We start from the raw sequence: 24328 nt of genomic DNA on the forward strand, positions 1-24328 counted from the left end.
TTCCAGACGGGACGGTTTGGACTAAAACTTTACATCCATTTAGACCGAATGAATGGAGAACATTTGTATTTCAGCCAGTAAACGAGACATGTTGACTAAAGATGTTAGAGATGCAAGTTTTATTTGTGAAAGCTCATAAAAACAATTGTGGGATTTGCTGCCCCCTGGTGGTGAAACAAGTTAGTTTAAAATCTACAACAAAACAAACAATTTACATGTTTCTTATTTCATATACAGGTGATGTAGCTGCGCTTCCTAACAAAACATAATAAAAAATAGATCTTGTAATAAAGTATGTGGATGTCTGCTTCAACAGTGTGTGTGTGTGTAGACATTCAGACCTTAAGCATCATAAAACCAGAACCATGACCCCAGATGTAGCTAGGTGATGGAGGAGTCGGCTGAGCTTCCGCCTCCAAACTAAACACAGACTTCCCCTTTTCCCTCCGACTCAGCAACGTTCCATCTGGACATCACAGATCGTCAGCCAGAGACGTAATGAGTTTCAAGAACTCGCCGGTGACTGGCATGCAGGCCGACACCCTTCACAGGCCTTCCAGGAATTGTTCCAGGGATTTTCCTATGTTGAAACAAAACCTGCTTCAAGTCTCCTGTTTTATTTCCTTTGACTCCTTTTAAAAACTCGTGTTTCCCTCAAATCTGACTTCAGTAACAGTAAAAGCAGCAAAACAACAGGAAGCAGCTCAAAAGGCTGAGATTCAGACCTCAGGTCAGTGACATTAAAAATATTCCCTTTAAAGATCCCAAACATTCAAGATTCCCCTTTCCTTCCCGCTGCCTCTGCGTCGTTCCATCACCGACTGGTGAAGGTCCAGTGAGACTTGTTCCTGGTTTAGCTCCCCGTCATCGGAGCTTCCTCTGAAATACGACCAGAAACAAGAACATCAGGCGGCCGAAACATCAGATATTTAGAGCAGCTGATGTTTTTCATCCACGCCTCACCATCAGATTTCTCGTATGGTGAATGAGTGGCGGTGCCGTTGGAGTCGACGGCGTCTGCTTCTGTTTTAACAAGAAAACGAGTTTTTTTAATGTCTTAGAATAACCGGAAGAGACAGAAAACACACCGCGGCTGAAACTTACGCTCCCTCGTCCAAAAGTCTGAAAAGATGAAGAATGAAGACATCAACAGAATGTAAATCAGAGAAAATCCATAAAAACTGTAACGGAGCGTGAAGATTCACAAAGAAAACTGATTTGTGAGAAAACGGAGCTTTCACCTTTTTCCCAGGGCATGGACACTGCAGACAGAATCACAGCAGAAACCATTAGAAGGTTCTCATGAACATCCTAAAGTCATCTTAGCCTGGAAAACTGGACCAGACGTAACTAAACAACTGAGCCACACCCCCTAGGAGCCTCAGCAGGGCTGCCATTGGCCAGAACAGTTCAGTGTCTGGCCAATCGCAGCACTCTGTGCTTGGAGGGCGGGCTTAACGCTAGAGCTGCGATCTTCTGTCCACGTGTGGCTGAATACTTACTTTTCTCGTAGAAGCAGACTCCTGGAAGAAGAAAGGAACATGAGGATCATCTCAGACCAGAAAACACAAACACGGACCGGTCGTCACCTGTTCGGATCCTGTGGACAATCACCGGCAGCAACGCCACGGTCAGCAGACAGAAGAACACGACCAGTCCGGTCACAATCTTCAAACCTTCTTTAGGAGCTGGGGGAAAAAAAACAGAGTGGTTCGGTTTTCTCCAGAATCCAGTTTAAACCCATTTACGGACTTGTGTTACGGTTCCTGACTCACCTGTGTTCTGGGAGGAGCTAAAAGGGTTGGTGAAAGGCTCGCTGCTCTTCTGACTGACGGGATTCTTCACCTCACAGGTGAACGCTTCTGTTGCAGAACTTTCCTCCTGACAGCAAAGTCAGACGGTTACCAGCAGACCCACACTCGGACTAGAACACTTCAGGTCAGGAGAACATAAACGAGAGACACTCGGTTCTAACCAACTCTTATCAGATCAGCGTTTAATCCAGGACCTGCAGATCAGACATTTTTCACATTTCCCTTTCAAAATAAAATACCTTTACAGGAATCACCTGGACCTTTAAAATCAGGATAAAACAACAGATCTGAGTTTCATTTCTCACACATTTTACATCTGAAGTCTTTTATTCCAAAAGAAAAAGAAAGTAAGTGGCTAGAATAGTTTTACTGAGTAAAAACAAAGGCCTCTAGTTCAGAACTATTTGGATACTTCTGATAAAATATGTAAAACACACGGTGGAGAAAAGAGTGAAGTTACAAAGTCTTTAAAATCCTCCAGCTTGTTGATTATTTAAGACCTAAATGTCCTCAAAAGGCCTGAAACCACCAAAAGTTTGTCAGGATTTTAGAAAAGTTGGGACTTTATTTTCCGTGTTTTCTCTGCTGGAAGAACAAAAGTCGACGTGTAATTAATACGTCACGATTCAGATGTTCTCACGAGTTTTAAAAATGGGCCTTTTCTGGTAGAAAACACAACGTCTGTCATAAAGGAGGAATCCTGGAGAGTGAAAACAAGAATCGTTGCTGCTTCCTGCCTCAGCGCCTCAGTGTGGACCTCCTCGACGCGATCTGGACTTCCTGGTTACCCTGGAGACGTTTCACCTCTCATCCAAGAGACTCCTTCAGTCCTGAACCTCAGGTCCTGACTAGGAGGCTCAGAAACAAACGCGCTGATTGTGCTGTGAGTCTTTTTTCCTCTTAAATTAATCCAGGCCAATTTAGGTGATGCTGCTGTTCCTTTATTCCCACGTTTATAGCTGGTCCACGGGATCGGAGCATCAGTAAAGACTTGTTAACTAAAATTAGCATTACCCAGTAAACTGGGTAGTTAAAGGTAGATCTCTGCGATGTTTAAAATATTTACCGTAATGGTGAGCGTTCTCTCACCGACACCCAGCTCCACCTTCTGGTCCGACCTCCACGTGTAGGTGACCGGTTCGGCTTCTGTTACGTTTCCTTCACAGGTAAGCGTGCACGCCCTCGGCTCCTCGGAGCACTTCTCCCTAACCAAAGGAACAGGAACCTCGGCTGTTCCATCAGAGACAGACAGGAAGTAGAAAACCAGGTTAAAGTTATTTATTTATTTATTTTTTTCCAGGTTAAAGTTATTAGATCCAAGAGGATAACCGTGTGACATCATCTACTCACAGATCACGATGAGGCGGATCGGCTTGCCCCAAAGGTTGTGGTTGACCTCTGCTGTGTAAATGTTGCCGTCTCCTTTTTCCAGGCCTCTGATTGTCATCACTCCCGTGGCGTTGTCCAGGTGGCCGCGGACTTGAAAGGTCGGTGACAGCGTTAGCGCCTCGTCTAGAGCCTTGTGTGGGAAATCCAATCAGAAGCCTACCTTTGAACTGAACGAAATAATCCAGCTCCGCCCCATCCCACTGGGCAGCGATGTCTCGTCCAATCTTCCACGTGATGCTGCTGATTTTACCAACCAATGGGACTTCTGGTTTTAGGTCGACATCATCGCCCAGTTTCTTGTAGATTGTTTCTGCAAGAAAAAAAAACCAGAATGTTCCCATCTCCTCGTTTGGCACCACCCTAGAGGGTCATAAAAGGTCACCCACCATCAGAAACAAGCAGAGGGGCCAGGTGGCGGGTACCACGGGTCATTAGTGAGGAGCGTGCATGGTAACAGACCAGGTCAGATTTATGCAACCTCTTGGGTAACTTATTTATTCTATATCTTTGTTATGAGACGTGATAACGAGTCTGCTGTCTATCTTAGACGCACCTTTACAGACGCGTCTTTAAATTAACTAGTTTCCATCACAGCTACTGATGTACGAGGTCTTCCAAGTCAGAGTTATGAAACACTCTCTAACTTTCTGAGTGGGAAATCTGACGTTTCAGTTGATTTTTTCTCCTCAGAAGCTGGAATTTCCTTGTTCCGACTACAACTGGAACGCACCATAACTCCTCTGTGGGGGGAGCAGGTACGTGCGGGGGGTGGGGGGGTGCTTGAGCACCTGCCCCTTTTGTCCTAAGTGCCCTTTTTCCGGTCGTTCGTCAGATTTTACCGTACAAAACTGTTATACTGTGATACGGATCGGGCACTAGGACCATGCGGAGGCAGCGGCCTCAAGCTGAAGCCTATTTTCCCTTAGACCCGCCTACAGGCTCACTGATTGGCTCTGCTGCATCATACTAACGTGTGATTGGTTGTCCATGCTGTACTCTACCTTGTAGCCATGGAGACGACAGACCGGTGTTTTCCCTGCGGACAGGAGTCTGCGTTCATCTACCTGTAAGTTTTTTTTCTGCCTGCTTCACGTCAGCTGGATGGATTTTAATATCAGAGCTTTTGTTTACGTGCGTTTGAGTCCCTGGCTAGTGGCTAGTAACAAACGTCACAAATAAAATCCACCTGGTTGGTCAGGTGTCCCAGAAGGCTGCTTGTGTAGATGGTGGCATGAGGAGGGAGAGATTACAGTCACACTGGTTTTTATTTGAACATTCAGCTGTTTACTAAATGATTCAGCTTCATTCCAGCATTATTTATACTTACAATAAATATTTATTTAGCTGAAAATATAATGTTATCAGTGCAGAATTTTATTAGTTGACTTTTTGTAATGAAATTTTTACATTTAACCTTTTATCTGGCTTATTGATCTTCATAATGCTGGTAGAAATGTAGCTACAGCTGTGAAGTAGCCCATGAGTGTTATTTTATGATACCTAGTATTTATTTTACTGTATCCCGTTCTCTGGACCAGAGCGTAGACCTGTGGTCACAGACAGGCTGCAGTCATTAAACTGGTTAACATGAGGTCAGGGGTCACACTGTTTTCTGAGTGTTTGCAACACAGTTCTGAGTTTAAATACCAGTAGTTCTTTTGACATAGTTTGCTCAAGTCATTTTGAAGTTCCTGTTTAGTAATAACTGTAAAGAAAATTCAAATCCGTTTTTTTTCCATTTAAGCTGCAGTTTTACAGACTTTAATAAACATAAACACATTAAATACAAACCAGACACTGAAAGCTGAGGTTGTTCTGAAAAAAGGAGCAGAGTTACAAACATTTTACACTTTTATTACAATTTTAAATCCATAAAACAAAAAAAACGTGTTATATTTATGGTCATAAGAGGGTTAACCGTGATTAATTTTCTGCCTCCCACAAATAGCTGGTAAAACTGAATGTGGGCATAATTATATACATTTTATTACTTTATTATGTATTTTTTATTATTGACTATTACTCCAAAGGGTTCAAATGAAGGCAACTGGACTTCTTTGGTTTCTTTAAAACATTTCACTTCTCCTCCGAGGAGCTTTGTCAGTTCTAATATGGGAGAGCCAAGCTTATAAGCTGTAGATGTCTGTTATTTAAAGAGCAGAAACTACTCTGAGCACCCCTCCTCTCCATCTCCTGATGAGTCGTTTGCCTCTATTGATGGTGAGTCATCGTGCTGATTAGATGCAGGAAGGTGTGACCTAGACTGAAACTGAATGAGATACTGGAGCCCATTATGGGCTCAACACACGGCAGGCGACATCACCTCTCCTTCATTCATTTTCAATGAGACATGCGTGACAAAGCAATAATCGCGGGTCTCCCTCCTACCAAGCGAAACGCGAAAAACGTGTGTGTGAAATTTTGCGCACAGGCGGCCCAGCGACGCGATCCCAGAAAGTTGAAATATTTTCAACTTTTCATGAGAACCAATCAACGAAGGTTTCATTCACTGACCAATGAGCGGACTGGATGCTCCGTACATCTCTGAGCAAACATGGAGAAGTTGATTATTATTATGTTGTAAAATCAGAAGTAAGATTTCACACAACTCTAGCAGCACCCTGTGAAGCATCATATCTACCACTTTTTAAACTCTGAACTGCTAAATAACCTTAATTCCCTCCAACCTGACACAGCCAGTCAAAACAACGGAAGTTTCGATTTCTCCATGGAACAGAACCAGAACGCGTAGACGGCTTTGCCGCTGCCGCGGATCGCCTCCCGTGTGTCAGGTAATAAAAGCGACAGCGACGAATTTCGCTGATCGCGATCGTTTGTCGCCTCCCGTGTCCCGCAGGTGTGGTAGGGTGTAAACCATCACGCCACCACCCACCCAGAGGGTTGGTGTTTGGGTGTTTTATGGTAAAATGTGTCCCTGGATGATTATGCTGCTCTCAGGCAGGCTGAGACGTGTCTGCTTTAGTTTAAAACGGATATGTCTGCTTCTATTATTGATCCTAAAACAAACAATAAAGGATAAAGATTCTAGAATCTCATATCTGTCCCGTTCATGAACTGTGGGTTTTTCAGCACTTTTCCTTGTTTTCTTTGACATGAGTTAGTTTCAGTCTCGCTGTGAAACAGCTCGCGCCTGGGAGCGGCCATGGCAAGGAAAACACACAATAAGTTCTCCTTTTAACAACCAAACAAACTAGGATTAAACACCTCTAGGTAAAGAGGGTACCGCTGGTTAACGGAAGGGAGGATGTGAACTCACCTGTGGTCACTGAAGCTACCACAACACAAAACACAGCGGCTAGCAGCAGCATTGTGTGGAGGAGACGGTTTTAAATGGTCATAAACGAGGCTGAAATCACAGCTGCGTCCGTTAAAACCCCCCAAAACACATCAGCTAACGTTAGTTTCCGGTTAAAAACATTTTGGCTCCTGTGAAAGCGTGTCTGCAGCTTGTGTTGTGGCTGAAAGGCCGCTCCTGTGGGTAAAACCAAAAGTGAATTATCTAGACTCCGCCTCCTTTTTCCTAAAAACTAGTGATGGGAATTCCGGCTCTTTTTAGAGAGCCGGTTCTTTTGGCTCAGCTCACCAAAAAGAGCCGGCTCTTTCGGCTCCTAAGTGGCTCCTCAGATTTTCTGTTTCGTAGAGTACATTTATTACCAAAATAATGCTAAACTATATGTAAAATAATTTACTAATGTAAAAAAAGCAATATATCAAATATCATTTCTATGGATTTAATAATTGAACACTTTAAGAAATCTCCACTTTCCGACTGCTGGCGCTCATTTTCTCACTGTCTTCGTCGCACTCTCCTCCCTCTCGCTCGCCTTTTTCCTCCTCCTCATTCCCTCTCGTCTCCCTCCACCCGCATGTGCTCTGCTGTGTGTCTGAGTCTGATCCTCCCTCTTCCCCGCCCCTACTGCTCTGTGTGTGGACAGTCTGGACCCGCAGTTACACATGTTGACCAAAGCCTGTAGCTTTCACCAAGGCAGGGGGGGAGGGGGGAGGGGAGGGGATGGCTCCCAATGACGAGCCGGCTCCCGTCGTTCACTTCAAAGAGCCGGCCCTTAGAGCCGGTTCGTTCGCAACCGACACATCACTACTAAAAACTCTCCTAAAAAGGACAGTCGATATAAAGTTTTATTTTTTATTCATCTGGTGAAAACGTGTTTTACTAAGGTAGAAACTAATTAATGTAAATTTGTTTTATTTTATAAAAGACATTTTAAAATCCAAAAGGGGGATATCACTGCTCTCTACTGGTCAAGTGTTGATTCTGCAGCCAGATGTAGATGATAGATAGATAGATAGATAGATAGATAGATAGATAGATAGATAGATAGATAGATAGATAGATGATAGATAGATGATAGATAGATAGATAGATAGATAGATAGATAGATAGATAGATAGATAGATAGATAGATGATAGATAGATGATAGATAGATAGATAGATAGATAGATAGATTAAAACATACAAAACATACAAAGTCATGATAATTGAATACAAAATCAATTAGGGGTTAGAAAATCACACTTTACATCATGTCTGTTTTTCTATATGAAATAAAATCAACATCTTTACAGAGTTTTATTTGTTCTTCCTCCAGACAAAAGCAAAGGGGTCTACTTTTCAAAAGGACGTCCTTGGAGTTCCCTGGAAGCTCGGTGGATTCAGAGGCTCCAGCTGCAGCCACAGGCCCCCCTCAGCTCGCAGGACGAGCTGGGGGAGGCGGCGTACCCCTCCAGAGCTGCTGGTTAATCCAGGGTCCACACCTGGGGTCAGACGGAACCGGAGCAGGGTCAAGGCCACCACGACTCGAAGCTCAGCCATGGCAAATTTCTGTCCGATGCAGTTCCTGTGAGCAGAACCTGATTAGTTTATTTAAAACACACCCAACGATTCTTGGTTAAGTGAGAACCCTGCACCTGGGGCCTGAGGAGAAGGGGATGAAGGCATGAGAAGAGTGATTCTGTGCATTGGTTGGGTCAAAACGCAGAGGATCAAACTCCTGGTGAAATAGTAAATCACAAGTTAAACGTGTCAAACTGGAAACAAAGATTTTACACGCATTTTTGATGCTCTTACGTGTGGGTTTGTCCAGACTGAGGGGTTGTGGTGAGTTCCATAAATGCTGACCAGACAGATGACACCTGAGGGTAAAATCAAAAAGCTAACTTTCACATTAAAACCAGAACAAAGAATCTGACTGGTCTCCTGAAGATATAGTCCTCTCACCCTCTGGAACGGTGAGGTCACCAGGCAGGACCATGTTCTGGGTGTACCTCCTCGTTACAGCCTGAACAGGTGAGTGCAGCCGCAGACTCTCTCTGATGCACATGGTGGTGAACGGCAGGTTGGACAGGTCCTCCCTGGAGATTCCATGCAACGTATCAGTGCACACACATAAGTAAAAATGTCATCTGTGAACATGAGTATGTTTTCTCTGACCACTCCATCTCATGTCCATCTCGTCCCTGAATCAGGTCCATCACCTCCTGTCTGCATTTGTCCTGATACCGAGCATGACAGGCTAAATTATACAGCGTCCAGCAGATTGCACTGGCTGTCGTGTCGTGACCTGAAACATCAAGAGGAATTGAAACAGGTACCTGGAGTTTATTTAATTCTCTTTAAACTATGTTGTGTGGTGGTGGTACAGTTGCAGTTTACACCGGAGCAACAGTTTTCAGCTCTGCTAGGACTTAGAAGACATTTTATTCTGAAGTAAAACTGTTTTATAAAATATTACATTTTTGTTTAATAAACAAATTTTCTTCAAAAAAAATCCAAAATATGTGTAAACCTGCTCAATCACCTTATGTAAACGGACGAGCGTCGTCTTTTGCGTCATCAAACAAACACAACTTAGTCTTTTCTTCAGCCTAAAGTAAAAGTAAAATATGTAATAAAATATGCTGAACATTATTAGAGGCAGAGCTTTTGTGCACTTTTGGTATAAATAATGATAGAAAATGGTTTTATTGCATCTGTTAGATTTTGACATTGTAGCCTCCGGAAATGGTCTGTTGTTTCCATCTACAGTTCACCTCTTCAGTATCGGGTCATTTGTATACATGAGTCTTAACTGGTGCTTTAATCTGCAAGAAAGATGCTGTTGCTCCGCCAAGGTCCCTCCAAGCTCACTCTTATATAAGACTGGTTTTTATTCACAGCACAAGATGGATGAACTTTCAAAATTAAATCATATAATGAACAAGATGAGTAAATAATCAAATGGTTGAATTAACAATAATGATTGAGGAATAATAACAATGTTTTGAGGTTGAAATGAATATTATTATGTTATGATCAGTAATTTTAGATTTAACAAGTGAATCACTATCTACTGACAGCTCACACACTCAGACACGTGACGATGACAAGGTTAAGCTAATATCCTGACAAATTGCTTTCTGTTCCACCAATCAGAACTCTTGTATCTGAGCGAGGCGTGTTTTCAGAGGTTTGTTGGTAAAAAACCTTTTTACATGTCAAATTCTGATTTGCTAGTAAATCAAAATATTAAGATCATTAAAACAGAGCTCACTTCACCATGAGTCATTTCTAGTTCTTGTGAGTTCTTCAGAAAGTTTCGGACCGGCCATCCGGAGCAAAACCTCTTTAACCCAGAGCACCTTTTGACAAGCTGTCAAAAACCTGTTGCATGCTGACTGCAAACGGTTCCTTCAGAACAAAGCTGAACCAACTTCAACTCCTTAAGAGTTATTCCTAAGACTCAAATAACGACTGTCATGACCTGAAGACATCCCGAGACGGTCTAGTCGGCACTGCGGTTGCTTCTACGTACTTCGGTACCTCTGAGGTCCCCGAACCACAACACATTCCGGATCTACCACGGAGGTCTTTGAGGGTATGTAGACTCGATGGATTGCGTCTAATGTGTTTTTGATAAGAACCAACTCTGTTAGTTTAATGCAGACCAAATTCACTCCCACTCAGAACTCAGTTTTTTCAGATACAAAGGTTCTGATAACATCACATTCACACGTCGTCACACCTCTCATTCCATCCACTTAGATCCATTCACCACATAAAGTGTCCTAGTGTCATGTTTTAATTGTTTACAAAATAAATTTCTTGCTTTTTATAAACTTGATTCTCTTCTTGAACTAATACGAAGTGTCTTACAATCCCTGAATAAACAAAGAATTCTAAATCTTCTGGTTAAACATTCAAAGACCAATCAGACTGGATTTCCATATTTATATAGAAATTCACATCATATTGGTCAAAGTGTAGGGTAGTATATCAAGCTTTAAAAGTACCAAAATACATACATATGTTACTCTCCTACAACATGTTATTTGTATAAATAGTAACTATGGGACCCAGTACGCATCCCTGAGGGACACCCCTGTGAATGAACAAGGTTGCCCTGGGTTGCCACAAGTACTTTAATTTACCCAGATTATATTTCTGACTAGATGTTATTTCAGAAAAAAAAACCACCTTTTCAACTTTGCATAATAAAATTCCATTACTATAAAATTTAAAATTAACTAAATATTAAAGGGAAATAAAATAAATAAACTGTTTAAAGCATTAAAGTTCTTATGATTTTAGAGATTCTTATAAACTCTTTATTTTTTCTATTTTATTCTGAAAATCCTCAATGGACATTCATCAAAACAGTCCAGGTCTTTGTCTCTTTCCTGATGCTACGGTCCAGTTTTATCATAAAAACTTTTTCTTTCTTTTATAATAAGTAGTGCTCATTGTTTCTCGTGTTGCCATCATGTTTTACTGGTGTTTCCATCTGTGATGTGCACTAAGCTGGAACGTTTTTACTGAGTTAACTCTGATTCATGCACTTATTTTACCTTGTAAAAATATTTAGCCAACTATACATAGCGGCTGGGATGAGGATCAGCACCTCCAAATCTGAGACCATGGTTCTCGACCGGGAAAGGGTGGCTTGCCAACTCCGGGTCGGGGGAGAGGTCCTACCTCAAGTGGAGGAGTTTAAGTATCTCGGGGTCTTGTTCACGAGTGAGGGTAGGAGGGATCGGGAGATCGACAAGCGGATTGGTTCGGCATCTGCAGTGATGCGGACGCTGAGCCGATCTGTCGTGGGGAAGAGGGAGCTGAGCCAGAAAGCCAGGCTCTCGATTTACCGGTCGATCTACGTCCCAATCCTCACCTATGGTCATGAGCTTTGGGTAATGACCGAAAGAACGAGATCGCGGATACAAGCGGCCGAAATGAGTTTCCTCCGTAGGGTGGCCGGGCTCAGCCTTAGAGATAGGGTGAGGAGCTCGGACATTCGGGAGGGACTCGGAGTAGAACCGCTGCTCCTCCGGATCGAAAGGAGCCAGTTGAGGTGGTTTGGGCATCTGGTCAGGATGCCTCCTGGACGCCTCCCCGGGGAGGTGTTTCGGGCATGTCCTGCCGGCAGAAGGCCCCCGGGTCGACCCAGGACACGGTGGAGAGGTTACATCTCCAATCTGGTCCGGGAACGCCTTGGGGTCCTGCCGGAGGAGCTGGTGGACAAGGCCGGGGAGAGGACGGCCTGGAGCTCCCTAGTTGGGATGCTGCCCCCGCGACCCGGACCCGGATAAGCGGAGGAAGACGACGACGACGACAACTATACATAATAAAATTAGAATAAGAGCTCAGTCACATGACCCTCTCACCTGCAAACATGAAGGTGTTGGCCTCAGCCATGATTTCTTCATCTGTTAGACCCTTTCCATCTTCATCCTGTTTAACAGGACAGAACATCTTCATCTTTTCCATAATAACCATGCATAAGCATGCATATTCATTTTTTAATACCTGTGACAGTAGTATAATATCCACAAAATCCTTCTTCCTCTGTGGTGTTTTGGTGGGATTCGTCGCTCTCTGCTGGTCGATGAGGGCTCGGCGCTTCTGGACCACTTCCCTGGTGAATCTGCACGACTCAAAAACAAAATAATCACTCAACAAAACAAACTCTTTTAGTCCAAACTTTAAATTAGAGCAGCAAACGTTTTACTTGACTGTTGAACAAAGCATTATTTCGTGTGCTATTAGTCGAATATCAGCTGTTCTGGACCTAGAACTGGTGATCAGAGGTCAAACCAGTACCGGTGCACGACACTCAGGGCCTGCTTGAACCGTTGTCCCTGCTGGGATTTCCAGTAGATCCAGTCCCATTGGTGCAGGATCCTGAAGCGGCGGTCCATCACCAGGTCACCGAGCTCCACTATGGCCGACACATACTCACTGGAAGATCTGCAGGAAGAAGAACCGAGCAAGGTTCAACAGCAGTCATTGCAGAACCTTTGGTCAAGTTTTAACCTTCAGGGTTAGGTTTGGTTTTTACAAGTTATTATGGGATGTAGATGAAAAAGTGCAGTTCTCACTCCTGACAGTTGCTTCTGTAGCTGAAAGCACATTTCAGTAAACTGTCCAGGGTCATCAGAGTGACGTGGTTGAACATCTCAATGTTGGTTGTTCCTTCTGACAGCAGGCGACGCCACTTACTCTGGGAACAGGACACACACACAAACAAACAAACAAACAAACAAACAAAGACAGTAAAACAAGGAAGATCCCGGTTTCTGGTCCAAATTCTCATTCTTCACTCTTTCAGTGCTTGAGTTTAAAATAAACATATTTAAAGTGGTGTGTGTGTGTGTGTGTGTGTGTGTGTGTGTGCGCGCGCGCGCATGCGCGCGCCAGAGTGTTTCCTACATGCATGGTGTTGGTGGACGAGTTAAATGTCAAGACATAGTTTTTCAGAACATCAAAATGAAAAGCTGGAGTCAGCAGTCGTCTCCTGCGAGACCACGCCTCCCCGTTGCTTAGCAACAGACTTTGTCCTGAGAAAAGAGCAACAGATCATCTTTATTCTGACCCTCACAGGGTGATTAGTAACAAAACCAGGGCTAGCTAAACGTTAGCTTGGACTCACCCAGCCACGGACGCAGAGGGCCGTAGATGAGCTCGTCCTTCACCGTGATGTTGGCTTAAAGAAGGAAGGTGATGAAACATCAGTTTCTGCTGAGTCTGGTCTCGTTTCTGCTGCTTTGACTTGCTTCATCCTACCTGATGCCATCAGCAGAGGTTTGACGTACTCTGGATGGAAGGTTCTGACCAGGTGGTAAAAAGGACCCAGGAACCAGCAGCATGAGTGTTTGAAGGTCTGCACCAGGTCATCCACCAGCTGGAGACCTTCTTCTGTGCTCTGCATCTGAAGAAAAATGTTACCAGTTCCCCACTGTGCTCATCAAGGCCAGATGATGAATGAAACGGCACAATTACCATACCTGGCCCAGGTGTCCCAACAGCCACGAGTGTGTTTGTGGCTTGTTGAAGCAGGACAGCTTGTGAGTGTACCAAGCATGACGCGCCAGCAGCCTCACCGTCCACAACACAACCAGAGCCACCAGTCCCTGCAGGATGAGACAGATCCCCGACCAGCTGAAGACCTGAGCGAGGACGCTGTGGAGCAGAGGCATCTTGGGTTACATTAAGCCTTGTCTTGTTCTGATCTGGATCTTTCAGAGAGAAACCAAACTGTTCCACACAGAACTTCCGTTATTTCAAAACTAACCACAGCTGGAGCAATTCTTACGACATTCCTTTGTGTAAAATACACAGGCACTTCCACATCTGTACTTGTTATATTTTAATGTTGATGACGACTCAACGGAGAAGAACAAAGCAAGCAAAAGAGAACAGTGTGGCAGAGAAAAGGATCATCTAAACCTCGATATATGGTTGTAACACAAACAGTGAAGAGCTGATTTTTGAAAATCCCAACAGCATCATTTGTTCTAACTTATCTGAAGCAACTATAAATATATGATAAGTTTACTGTCAGACTTAAAGTCCATTTTAAAAGAAACATACAGATAAAAGAAAAAGATACAAGAAAAACACAAGAAAAGAAAGGATACCGATTAACATCAATACCAATGAAAGCCTATATAAAATCACAAGATATAACTGCAGTGGAGGTAAGGGACAACAAAACTAACTAGTTGAGATAAATCCACCCAAACATTTTAACCAGCGCATTCTCAGCCTAGACATATAACGAGAGCAGCTCACAGTGGGATTTGAGAGTGCAACTATAATACTATTGGAAGATTCTTCCAGCCGTCTCATAAACTTGAACATTAAATTTCTTAGAAGTACCTTAAATGTGCACACTCTCACCGAAACAAACATTTGACTAGCACTGCCTCCCCTGGGAATTTTGAGGAGGATTCTCATTGCATCACTGTGTGCCACTTGTAACCTGTGCAAGCTAGACTTTTTATAGGATGACCACAGATGTGCAGTATATAGTGGTGTGCAGTATGCTTTAAATAATGCCACTTTAACAGGTGTGGAACAACAGCTGAATTTCCGTGCAATGGTGTTTGCTTGCACATATAGCTTGCAGGACTGCCTGTAAATATCATCATCGTCGCTCATATTGGCTGTGATAAATCATATCACAATCATTTTAAATCATATTCCATTCCATACCCAGCACTAACATCTAGGAGCTGCTGCAGTCCTGCACTACTTGGACTAAACACTACGAGGTCATCCGCATACATAAGGTGATCAATCAAAACATCACCCATCAAACAGCCTGTGTTACAAGTTCTCAGACGCCCAGATAGCTCATCAACATATAAGTTAAACAAAAAAGGAGATAAATTTCCACCCTGCCTTACCCCACTGGACACACTAAAGGGATCAGAAATACTCCCACCCCATTTAACACGCATCTTCTGGTGGGCATACCAATAGGCAAGCACTCTCACAACACCTCCAGGCACTCCCCTTTGCTTTAATTTAGTAAAAATCTTTTTATGATTCACTCGATCAAACGCTTTGGAGACATCAATAAAACTCAAGAGAATAGTAGAATTTTTTGACCTATATAGATTCACTGTTTCCTTAAGAGCATAGATACACATGTCTGTACCATGTTTGGACTTAAAACCAAACTGATTATCAGAGGAAAATAAATACTCACTTACTCTATGCAAGAGGATTCTTTCCATGACCTTAGATAAAACACTAGTCAATGCAATGGGTCTATAGTTGTCTAGGCAACCAACTTTTCCTTAATACCTGGAACAAGCAATGTGGTCATCATTGTATTAGGAAGTATGCCGTGAGACATGAATCCAGTAAAACAGATTGCTAATAAAGGAGCAAGCCTGGGACTAGCATATTTCAAATGCTCTGCTGTGACTGAATCCATGCCACATGCTTTACTGTTAGGTAATTTCTGCACAGCATCATATACCTCATGTGACAAAATATTTATGGACTCATCTCTAATGACAGAATCTACTACATATGGGTCATTATTTAAGCAATTATAGAGGGAGCTATAGTGCTGTCTCCATAGCTCTGCAATCATTACCTCTCCAGAAAGTCCTCCAACTGTATAAGGAAGGAGACGTTTACGGTTATTCAGAGACCTCACCTCTTTCCAAAAGCCAGAGAAATTGTTTCCCATTAGTTTTTTTGCCAAAGAGTCAGCTCTTATAGCTTGCTCATTCCTAGATATGAAACGAACAGCATGCTTATATCTAGCTTTAGCTCGCTTTTTATTTTCTAGCTCAGGACCCTGCCTAGGTCGTCCAGCTAGGACCCATAGTCTATAAGTTTCACTAGCCTCTGCATGATACGAGGCTACATGCTCATTCCATCCAGGTCTCCTGCTATGCTTTTGGCTGCATCCATGCTGTTTATGGTAAGGTTTGCCTCCCTCAATCAGAGCTGCCACAATATCATCATACATAGTGCTGAGGCTACGCTTGTGCTTCTCATCTAGACAGTGAACATCATTACAGTAAATAGCTTCTCTATGTAAATAAACATTTTTAGATATTGGTCTTTACTTGAAGGTCATAAAATCCTCTTTATTGAGAGTTGACCACCTCACATTTGCAGAGCCGGTGCTAACAGAAGCTTTGTTATACCCAACGGATGCGGGCAGCTTATCGAGATTTATAATAAAATCTAGGGGTATATGGTCAGTTAATGCATAACTTTACTTAACACACATATTCCCCAGAGCTGCATGTCCATCAGCAGTGCTGAAACAATGGTCAAGCCATGATGTGGTATGCCAAGCTTCACTAATGTACGTATAAGTGTCCACAGGTTGTTCTCTGCACAAAATTGGGTAAGATGGTTAGCAAATAAAGAACTATTGTCAACAATATCTGCGTTCATACCCCCTACAACATAAACACTATAAGTACCACTGTCCTGTATAAAAGCATTGATAAAAGCCAACCTATTAAGAAATTCTTCCTCATTCTCCCGAGATTCATAAGGAGTATAAATATTTAAAATAATAAAAGTATTACATTTATAAGTATATTGTATACCAATACATCAGTCCACATCAAGCCTGACAGGCTTAATCATATCATCAAGCCTTTTATCCCAGAGCACAGTGACTGGAATTCTGCCTCTGACTGTGGACCATAGCTGTGGACATACTAAGATCAGTCGTTGATTCTCCCACTCCAAAAAAAATTATCATTGAGTGTTCAGCTTTTCAAGATCCTGCTTAGCCATAAAAGTTTCTTGTAAACATAATATGTCACATTCTGTCAGCAAACTGTCCACCACAGAGCGTCGAGCTTGATCACCAGCACCCAGACCCAGATACAGCCCACGACAGTTGTAGGACAAAACCCTGTGACATATTCAAGCTGACACAGAGTCACTGGATGGCACATTTACCTCCTTATCGGGAGGCACGGTACTGGAGTTAACAACTGCAATAGTGGCCTTACGTGGCTCAAAATATCACCGAACTACAGCCCCTTCAGGCCACAGCTCAGGAGCGTACATTTCCCCAACATCATTACATTCAGCCGTTACTCTAAATGAGCCAACGCTGCTGCGTGGATTATTATTTTTCTGACATGTGACAACTCTGTGGAGTTTATTATTTACTGACATCTCCTCAAGTTGTTTTTAATGTGTCTGGTGCATCATCTAACTAGCCATGCCACTGATGCATTTCAACTGTTGGTTAATTTTATTTAGTTATGTAATTTTAATCACAAAAATATAAATTCTTGTTCACACGTGGTTTTGCTGTGTGCACACTTCAAGTCTTCAGGATTTCGTGAAGTTACTGAAAGGTTATCTTATTGGAAAAACTGAAAAGAAAGCAAAACAAATCATAAACTTGGGCAGATGTTTGATTCAAATAGCTACAGTTTTGTTTTAAGGAAATCATCGAAGAAACAAAAGTATTTTTGTCGTTTTGACTAAGAATATCTCATTTTACAAGCCGCTCTTCAAGGCCACACTGATTGGCTCGCGCTGCACCTGCGAGACTAAAAGCTGAAAAAATTATAGAAAAGTTGGTAAATCAGTGAAATTCGAGTTTAGACATTCATTCGAGTCTAAAACCGGAAACCAGCAACATAAATAACACATTTAGGGGCAAAGTTTCCGTCTTCAGGTAAGTTTTATTTGGTTTTATCTGTGACGTAAGCTCTATCTTTCTTTTTATGTTGTTAGCTAATTAGTTTATTACCCAGATGAGCTATAGCTGTTAGCTTAGATGTAAACAGCTGCTTCTCGATCAGCTGCCCATCCTTTCATGGATTTATTTGGTCAGAATTGTTGAGTTGTATACAAAATATAATTGTTTCTATCAAAATCAGTACAAATCCTTCGTTTTAGTGTGACATTAGAAATAAATTACGTAAGGGACATTTTTAACCAAAACTCCTGTTTATGCTCTTATTCATACAGCTGGATTACTATTGTTGTTTTTAAAATAATCTATAACCTGCTGACTAAAACAGTTTTTAATCAGATTCCTTTTGAAACCTGGTGACAAAAGATGTTTTCTGTATTTTTCCATTGAGGCTAATGGCATGAGACTAGATTTGATATATTGCGTAATTACTAGAACAGGCTTCATTTTTTTGGCAACAAATTAAAAATTTCTCTCTTATATTCTTGACGATCTAGATGATGCATATTTTGTTACGTACAAAGTTTTTTATATAATTTATAAACACAATTGTACAAACCTTTAACCATTTGACTCACTCATACTTTTGTTTTCATAAATATTTTGTCTCATGAAGCTAATTTCTGCCCAAATCTGAGTTTGAAATAAAATCTCCAGCTGTGAGGGAGATGTTACATTTATTTTCAGGAGTTAATTGTTAGGTTTATTCATAGGTTTGGTGAAGTCAGCCTGATCTTTAAATAATAGTTTTCTGAAGACATTTTTGCAGTTACTAAAACCGTAAATAGAAAGTTTTCTTGTGTCGAACAGGAGTCGTGGTAATTCTTTGAACTTTTTTTCAGGTTTAACTTTTGTAAAAGTGATATGTCTGAAGCATCTGATGGTCATACCAACCACGGAGGAGCTGTTACTCCTCCTTCCTGCTCCACTCCGTTATCTTGTCACCGCAGCTTAACCCGATCATGGCTGTTGGTTGGATCTCCACTTGGGCCTTCTTCCAGTGGTTGTCGCATAAATCCAGATGAGGGCTCTGGGGACCATCTCACTGAGATGTGGTTAAACAATCCACCATCTGGTCTGTATGAAGAGCTGTTTTGTACCAGCCAAGTTTCCATCCCTCTGGTGCCTCTGGCGGGTGCTTTGATGGTCTCCTCCAGACCAATGAGTGATGTGGTGAAAGAAGGTTATCTGGGGAAGCTGGAGCGGAGCAACAGGAGATACTTTGTCTTAAGAGCAGGAAGTCACACCGGGCCGAGCCGACTGGAGTGGTACAAGAGCCAGGAGAAGTTCACAGTGATGGAGAAGTCTGCGAGGAAAGCTGGATTGTGTGGGTCTAACAAGCAGGGGTTGGTAACACTTGTTCGGTCACTCTGAGTTGAAAGTGCATTCTGAACATGAAACTTTTCTTAAACCCACATCGCCTGCATTAGCTAAGGTGTGCAGAGCGTCTCAGCTAGTAGAAGCTAGCCGTTAGCAATTCCAACATGGCAGAACCCGTTCAGGCTTGTGTTATCTGTGGAGATAAAACATCAATGTTGCAGTTTTACCCAAGAAGAAACTGAGGCAGCAGAGGAGTTGTGTTGCTGTTAGCCAATCAGAGGAGAGGTTGTTTGCATATCATCAATATTAATGAGCAAGCCCCCCCCCCCCCCAACCAGACAACAACTCATTCGTGGACTCTTGACACCACAGCAGGTTTAGTGAAGGAGAGTTTTAGGTAAAGATTTAAATAAGACTAAATGAGTTGATTACTAAATTTGGGCTCATTCTTGTGATGCTGCACACAAAAACACTTTGTTACGTTATGATTTTTGTTGTGTGTGTGTGTGTGTATTAATGGCACATGGTTTTGTTTCAACAGTTTTTACAAGTTTCACATGCATGAGTTTGTGTAACATAATAATAATAATAATAATAAAGAAATAAAGTTAAGGTCTTCCATTTGTATTTCTTCCTTCTAGGGTCATTTACCTTCGCTGCTGTCTTGGTGTGAGTCGGATCGGCAGTTCCCGTAAAGGCCACACGTTAGCGCTGTACGACAAGGATCAGACTCTGGTGCTGCTGATGGAGGACCAAGAGCAACAGGAAGAATGGTATGCAGCCATTAAGAGCCTGGTTGAGGAGGAGCAGAAGGATGAAGAGCATGCAGAAGGGGTTGATGAAGACGATGGGTATTGCACTCTGCCGCCTGCAGCTTTCTTCAAAGAGGTAGGATGAGACTTTCTTTTACCATTTAGTATAAAAGAAAAGGATTTAAAGCATCATCTGGAGTATTTTTTTTATCCAACGGCACCATCTAGAGCAGGGGTGCCCAATCCCGGTCCTGGAGGGCCGGTATCCAGCAGTTGTGTCCTTGAGCAAGACACTTACCCGACTTGCCTGCTATTGGCGGTCAGAGAGATCGGAGAATTAGCTGTGGCTACAATGTAGCTCATCACCACCAGAGGGTGAATGGGTGACTAAAGCGCTAGTCCTGAATCAGAAAGGTGCTTCAGTACTGATAACTGACCGTGAACGCTGTGACTCCTGATATCAGCAGGCTCTGTTTTTATTTGCAGCTGATCAGATACCGATCGCATGGGTCGGCTGTTGTTTTTTATGTAGTTATGAGTTCTACTGGTACATGGTTTGGAAAAAAGGAACAATAACATCTTAATTCATATTAAAACATACTTTTACCTTTTCAAGAGGAAAAAGTACCTCTTAAAGGCACAATCAGTGGGTTTTTTCAGACCACAGAGTCCTCACAACCCAAGTTACACCTGCCATTACTCCCAAGTGTTTCTTCTCCAAAGAGCAAGTCGCCCCCAAGTCAACAATTTTAGGCAATTAACTCTATAAACGAGTCTCTAATAGTGCTGTAGACACATGTAGATAGTAATTTGGCACTTTAGTGCATCTTAGTGAAAAATTAAATATTCTGTCTAAAACTGTCAGTGTTGCGCCCTCTTCAGGTAAAAATTCAGCACTGCATTTGAATTTAAATCTACCCTCGTTTATTGGCTAAGAGGTACACTATTACATTAGCTGCTACCATATGATGTCACAACATCGCTGTGACCCTGTGTGTGTAGTTACTGGCTCCGCCCTCTCGGTCTGCCTGTCAACATCTCCTTCTGGCACATTTTTTAAACAGGAAATGGGGGTGGAGTAAGACTCTGGTAGGGGGTGAATTGCTCTTTAAAGGTGAACGGCCTTTAACCCTTCCTGAGATGGCTGTGGAAAGAACATGGCTGAGTGGGGGCGGGTTGTCTCCACCCGGCCCAAACCAAACCGACCCAAGTGTAGATGAGCCTTAAAACATGCAGGATGTGGCCCTCTAAGCTCATTGGTTGGACAGGAGGCAGGATTTATGAAAATAAGTATCGCGAATAATATTTTTCCTGGATGTGTAAATACTGCCGCTGCATTTGACTCAGACTTCTGTGGCCTTGATCCAAGGTTTGGTCTGTCATGGTGAAGCCCAGAGGTCTGGGCAGCTCCAAACACTTCACAGGGGAGATCAGGCTCTGCCTCACAGCGACGGCTCTTGTTTTGGTCCGATTGGGTGCTACTAATGACTTCCCATCAGTTACGATACCTTTACTGAGCGTTCGCCGCTTTGGACATTTGGATGGCCTTTTCTTTATGGAGCTCGGCAGGTCGGCACCCAACGGTCCTGGAGAGATCTGGATGGAGGCAAGAGAAGAGGGTGATTATGCATTTGAAAGATAGATTTAAAATGATATCAGGTGTAATCTCACACTAACAAGGACACGTGGCTTTATTTTCCTTAGCAGGAGATGCAGCGGTGGCTCAGCACATTCACGAGGCAGTCAGAGGAGCAGTCCAAGCTCTACGAGCTCTCCCAGACTTCAGCAGGTCTCCAACCTCCAGTCACCATCAACAGCCCGGCCTTCTGGCCTCAAAACGCTGCCGACCCAAATACAGAGACAAGTCGGTTCATCCAAGACCTCTCACTAGTCAGACCAGTCCTGCACAAAGTCCTCGAAGACCTCCCAAACCCGATGACACAAAATCTGAGTCCTGCTTGAGCTTCACCTCTTTCATCAGTCCTCCTAGACTCCAGCGGGGTTCTGAGCCCGACAGATTTCTAGGGTCAAAAACCGACCTCTGTGGAGACGCAGCCAGTAGGATGCAGAGATGGGAGTCGGTGGAGAAGGGGGAAGGGTTGGGGTACATGCTCATGTCTCCTCAGGTCAGCCACAGTTTATCAGAGTTGGTTCAGGAGGATTATGTTGTCATGGAGAGTCCACAGAAACCCCACCGGCCAACACAATCCTTCTCCTCCTCCTCATCTTCCTCCTCCCTTCAGACATCATTCAGCAGGTATGCCGTTTATCTAGCCAGCGCTAACAGAGCAGAATAAATGACATGCTAACTGTGATAGAAATATTTAGGAGAGTTTTGAACTGGCGCTTGTGTAAAATAACTTGTTGTTGCAGCTCCACCTTTGATGGCTGCTCCCCTCCATATCCATCACAGCATCAAGACCGTCAGCCCAGCTGGCGTCTGACTTGTGTCCAGCAGTCGGAAACAGAAAAGGACCCGTCAGAGACCAGCTGTTCTGCTGAATCCCAGGATGATGCCAAAGAGAAGCAAAACTCTGCTCAGATGAAAGAAGAGCACGGAGGCTCAGCTCTAACTGCTCCTTTTGACTTGATTGGATCAGGCAGCACAAGGCCTCCACAGTATCGTCCAAACTGTGATGGAAGTCGGTCCAGTCATCTCCAAGCTGTACAAGAGCTGTCTCCGATAAGAAGATACTGGCCGTCAATGTGTCTCCTGGCTTGTCTTCATGTGGAGGACAACTCTTGAACAATCGTAGTAAAAAATCACTTCAAGAACTAAAGTAGAACAGCTTATTTTCCCATGGATGAAGAGAATTCACAAGATGTTCCAGAACATTTTTTTCTTCACTTCAGCTGAAGAATAAGAACTAAGAAAAGTAACAAATGTCCCAAGAAACATTAAAAATAAAGAAGTTTGAATATTAAGTTAATAAAAAAACTGCAGAAGAATTGAGTTGTTTGATGTTCAGATCTTAATGTTACTGTTTCAGATGTGGAAGGAGAATAAAGAGAGCGGTTGTGCTGAAGCGGTGTGGTTTAATATGATTAAGTGAAAACGGCACACCTGCTGGCTAATAGGAGTGTAGAACCTTACAGCATTCACCTGTTTTATCCTGAATACTTGGCCAACTTATTCATTTAACTTTGGTTAAATGTCTTATTCTAACACTTTGCTGTGTTCAAAATGGAGATTAAAGATTTAGGTAAATTCAGAGTTGGACTGATGAGGTTCAGAAATGTTGTGTGAGGTCACCATTAGTGCCATTATAAAATGAAAAAGCATTAGAAAACGTCTAAATATCGGGTGTGAAAATTAGCCTAAAACAATCAGTGTACCGTACCTCTACAAATTGGTATTGGTGTCAGCGTTAGAAAAGCTCATTGGTGGATCTCTAGTCTATAAACAGGTTAATCAGAATATTCTAGACTACATCATCAGCTGCCTTCATGCTGACCAACAACCTGTGATCAGTTTTCTTTTGTGTTTTTAATTATGTTAGTCATCCGTTAAACACCAACACCCTAATCATCCTCGTGAAAAATGACCTGCTCACATTTCCTTACTTTTTCTCCCTGTGAGAAAAACTCTAGAAAGAAACTGAGCTGCTGCTCACCATCTCAAACTGGAGTTGAAGGAAAGCTGCAGTTTGAAGAAAGCAAACATGTAAGCAACCTCTCCTCCATCTGTTCCGTCACCTGACAAAAATGTTTCTATGACAACTGAGCAGTGGGACGATGTGGGACGCAGCAACCATAGATGATAATGGTTCAGTTCTAGTCAGAAAATTCAGGTCTGTTTAATTCACCAACAACATGGATGCTTAAAATCAGCTCCTCTATTTTATTAGTTTTTCTTTGCCATGGCCTTCTCTAGCCTCATGGACTCTTTCATCTTTACCCAACATGTTTCTGGCCCTACACACACCGGGGGACACACCCCAGAGCTTGTTTTTACCCTGGGTCTAAATGCTGACTCCGTTTGTCCTGAGGACATTTATATGTCAGATCACCATTGCATTTTCTTTAACTTGTCAGTTTCTGCGTCCCCACCTTCTGCTCATCGTTTGGTTAGTTCTTATTTTCTTAATGAGAGCACAGCTAGCAATTTTTCTGCTCCTTTCAACCCATCTTTATCTTCTGATGATGACCCAGACTCCTTAACTACTCACTTTAACGAGCACTGCCTCTCCATCCTGGACAACATCTATCCTGTCAGAACCAGATCAGTTCCTGCAGTGAACCCTACTCCCTGGTTTAATGACAGCATTTGCAGACTGAAGCTCCAATGTGGAAGAAACCCTGTCTCCATGTCCATCTGCTGCATCTAAAGGATCATCTGACATCCTGCAGTCAGAGATGTGAGGGTTGCCTATTTTTCCATCCTGATGACCCAGAGCACAGGGAATCCCAAGATACTGATGCACTTGCATCTGAAGACATGCAGGAATCTGTTTATCACAGTAAATCAGAGTGTAGCAATCTGAGATTCAATTATGTTGGCTTTTATGCACTTTTTCTAATCCAGTATATTGACTGTCATTAGTTGAAAGATTGTATTTT

General features: G+C 42.8%; 3 protein-coding genes across 6 annotated transcripts; 1 reads left to right on the plus strand and 2 right to left on the minus strand.

The window, feature by feature from the left end:
• Positions 1–104: 104 nt before the first annotated feature.
• Positions 105–6619, minus strand: LOC107380883 (uncharacterized). The gene is made up of 11 exons (XM_015952274.3): positions 6481–6619; positions 3364–3513; positions 3165–3293; positions 2881–3044; positions 1776–1881; positions 1590–1688; positions 1503–1523; positions 1242–1262; positions 1105–1122; positions 964–1023; positions 105–879 (listed from the first exon to the last, which is right to left on the minus strand). The coding sequence occupies exons 1-11, from the start codon at positions 6530–6532 to the stop codon at positions 854–856; spliced, it is 846 nt and encodes a 281-aa protein (XP_015807760.1). The 5' UTR covers positions 6533–6619; the 3' UTR covers positions 105–853.
• Positions 6481–13972, minus strand: cyp4f3 (cytochrome P450, family 4, subfamily F, polypeptide 3). The gene is made up of 13 exons (XM_015952278.3): positions 13501–13972; positions 13280–13424; positions 13146–13199; positions 12926–13053; positions 12595–12716; positions 12317–12463; positions 12023–12140; positions 11881–11947; positions 8675–8804; positions 8462–8595; positions 8312–8376; positions 8152–8234; positions 6481–8081 (listed from the first exon to the last, which is right to left on the minus strand). Exons 1-13 carry the CDS (start codon positions 13690–13692, stop codon positions 7856–7858), a joined length of 1611 nt encoding a protein of 536 aa, XP_015807764.1. The 5' UTR covers positions 13693–13972; the 3' UTR covers positions 6481–7855.
• On the plus strand, positions 8715–22794 carry LOC107380884 (insulin receptor substrate 2-B). Of its 4 annotated transcripts, none has more exons than XM_015952276.2 (6): positions 8715–8831; positions 18539–19042; positions 19658–19904; positions 21138–21387; positions 21473–22025; positions 22142–22794. In XM_015952276.2, exons 2-6 carry the CDS (start codon positions 18561–18563, stop codon positions 22512–22514), a joined length of 1905 nt encoding a protein of 634 aa, XP_015807762.1. In that variant the 5' UTR covers positions 8715–8831; positions 18539–18560; the 3' UTR covers positions 22515–22794. The 4 variants fall into 4 exon arrangements, with proteins under 4 accessions (XP_015807762.1, XP_054598977.1, XP_015807761.1 ...); XM_054743002.2 differs by lacking the exon at positions 8715–8831 and adding an exon at positions 17535–17675 and having other exon boundaries at positions 22182–22354; XM_015952275.3 differs by lacking the exon at positions 8715–8831 and adding an exon at positions 17540–17675.
• Positions 22795–24328: the final 1534 nt, after the last annotated feature.

This window comes from Nothobranchius furzeri, chromosome 14 (genome assembly GCF_043380555.1).
Source record: "Nothobranchius furzeri strain GRZ-AD chromosome 14, NfurGRZ-RIMD1, whole genome shotgun sequence".
Classification (NCBI taxonomy): Eukaryota; Metazoa; Chordata; class Actinopteri; order Cyprinodontiformes; family Nothobranchiidae; genus Nothobranchius; species Nothobranchius furzeri.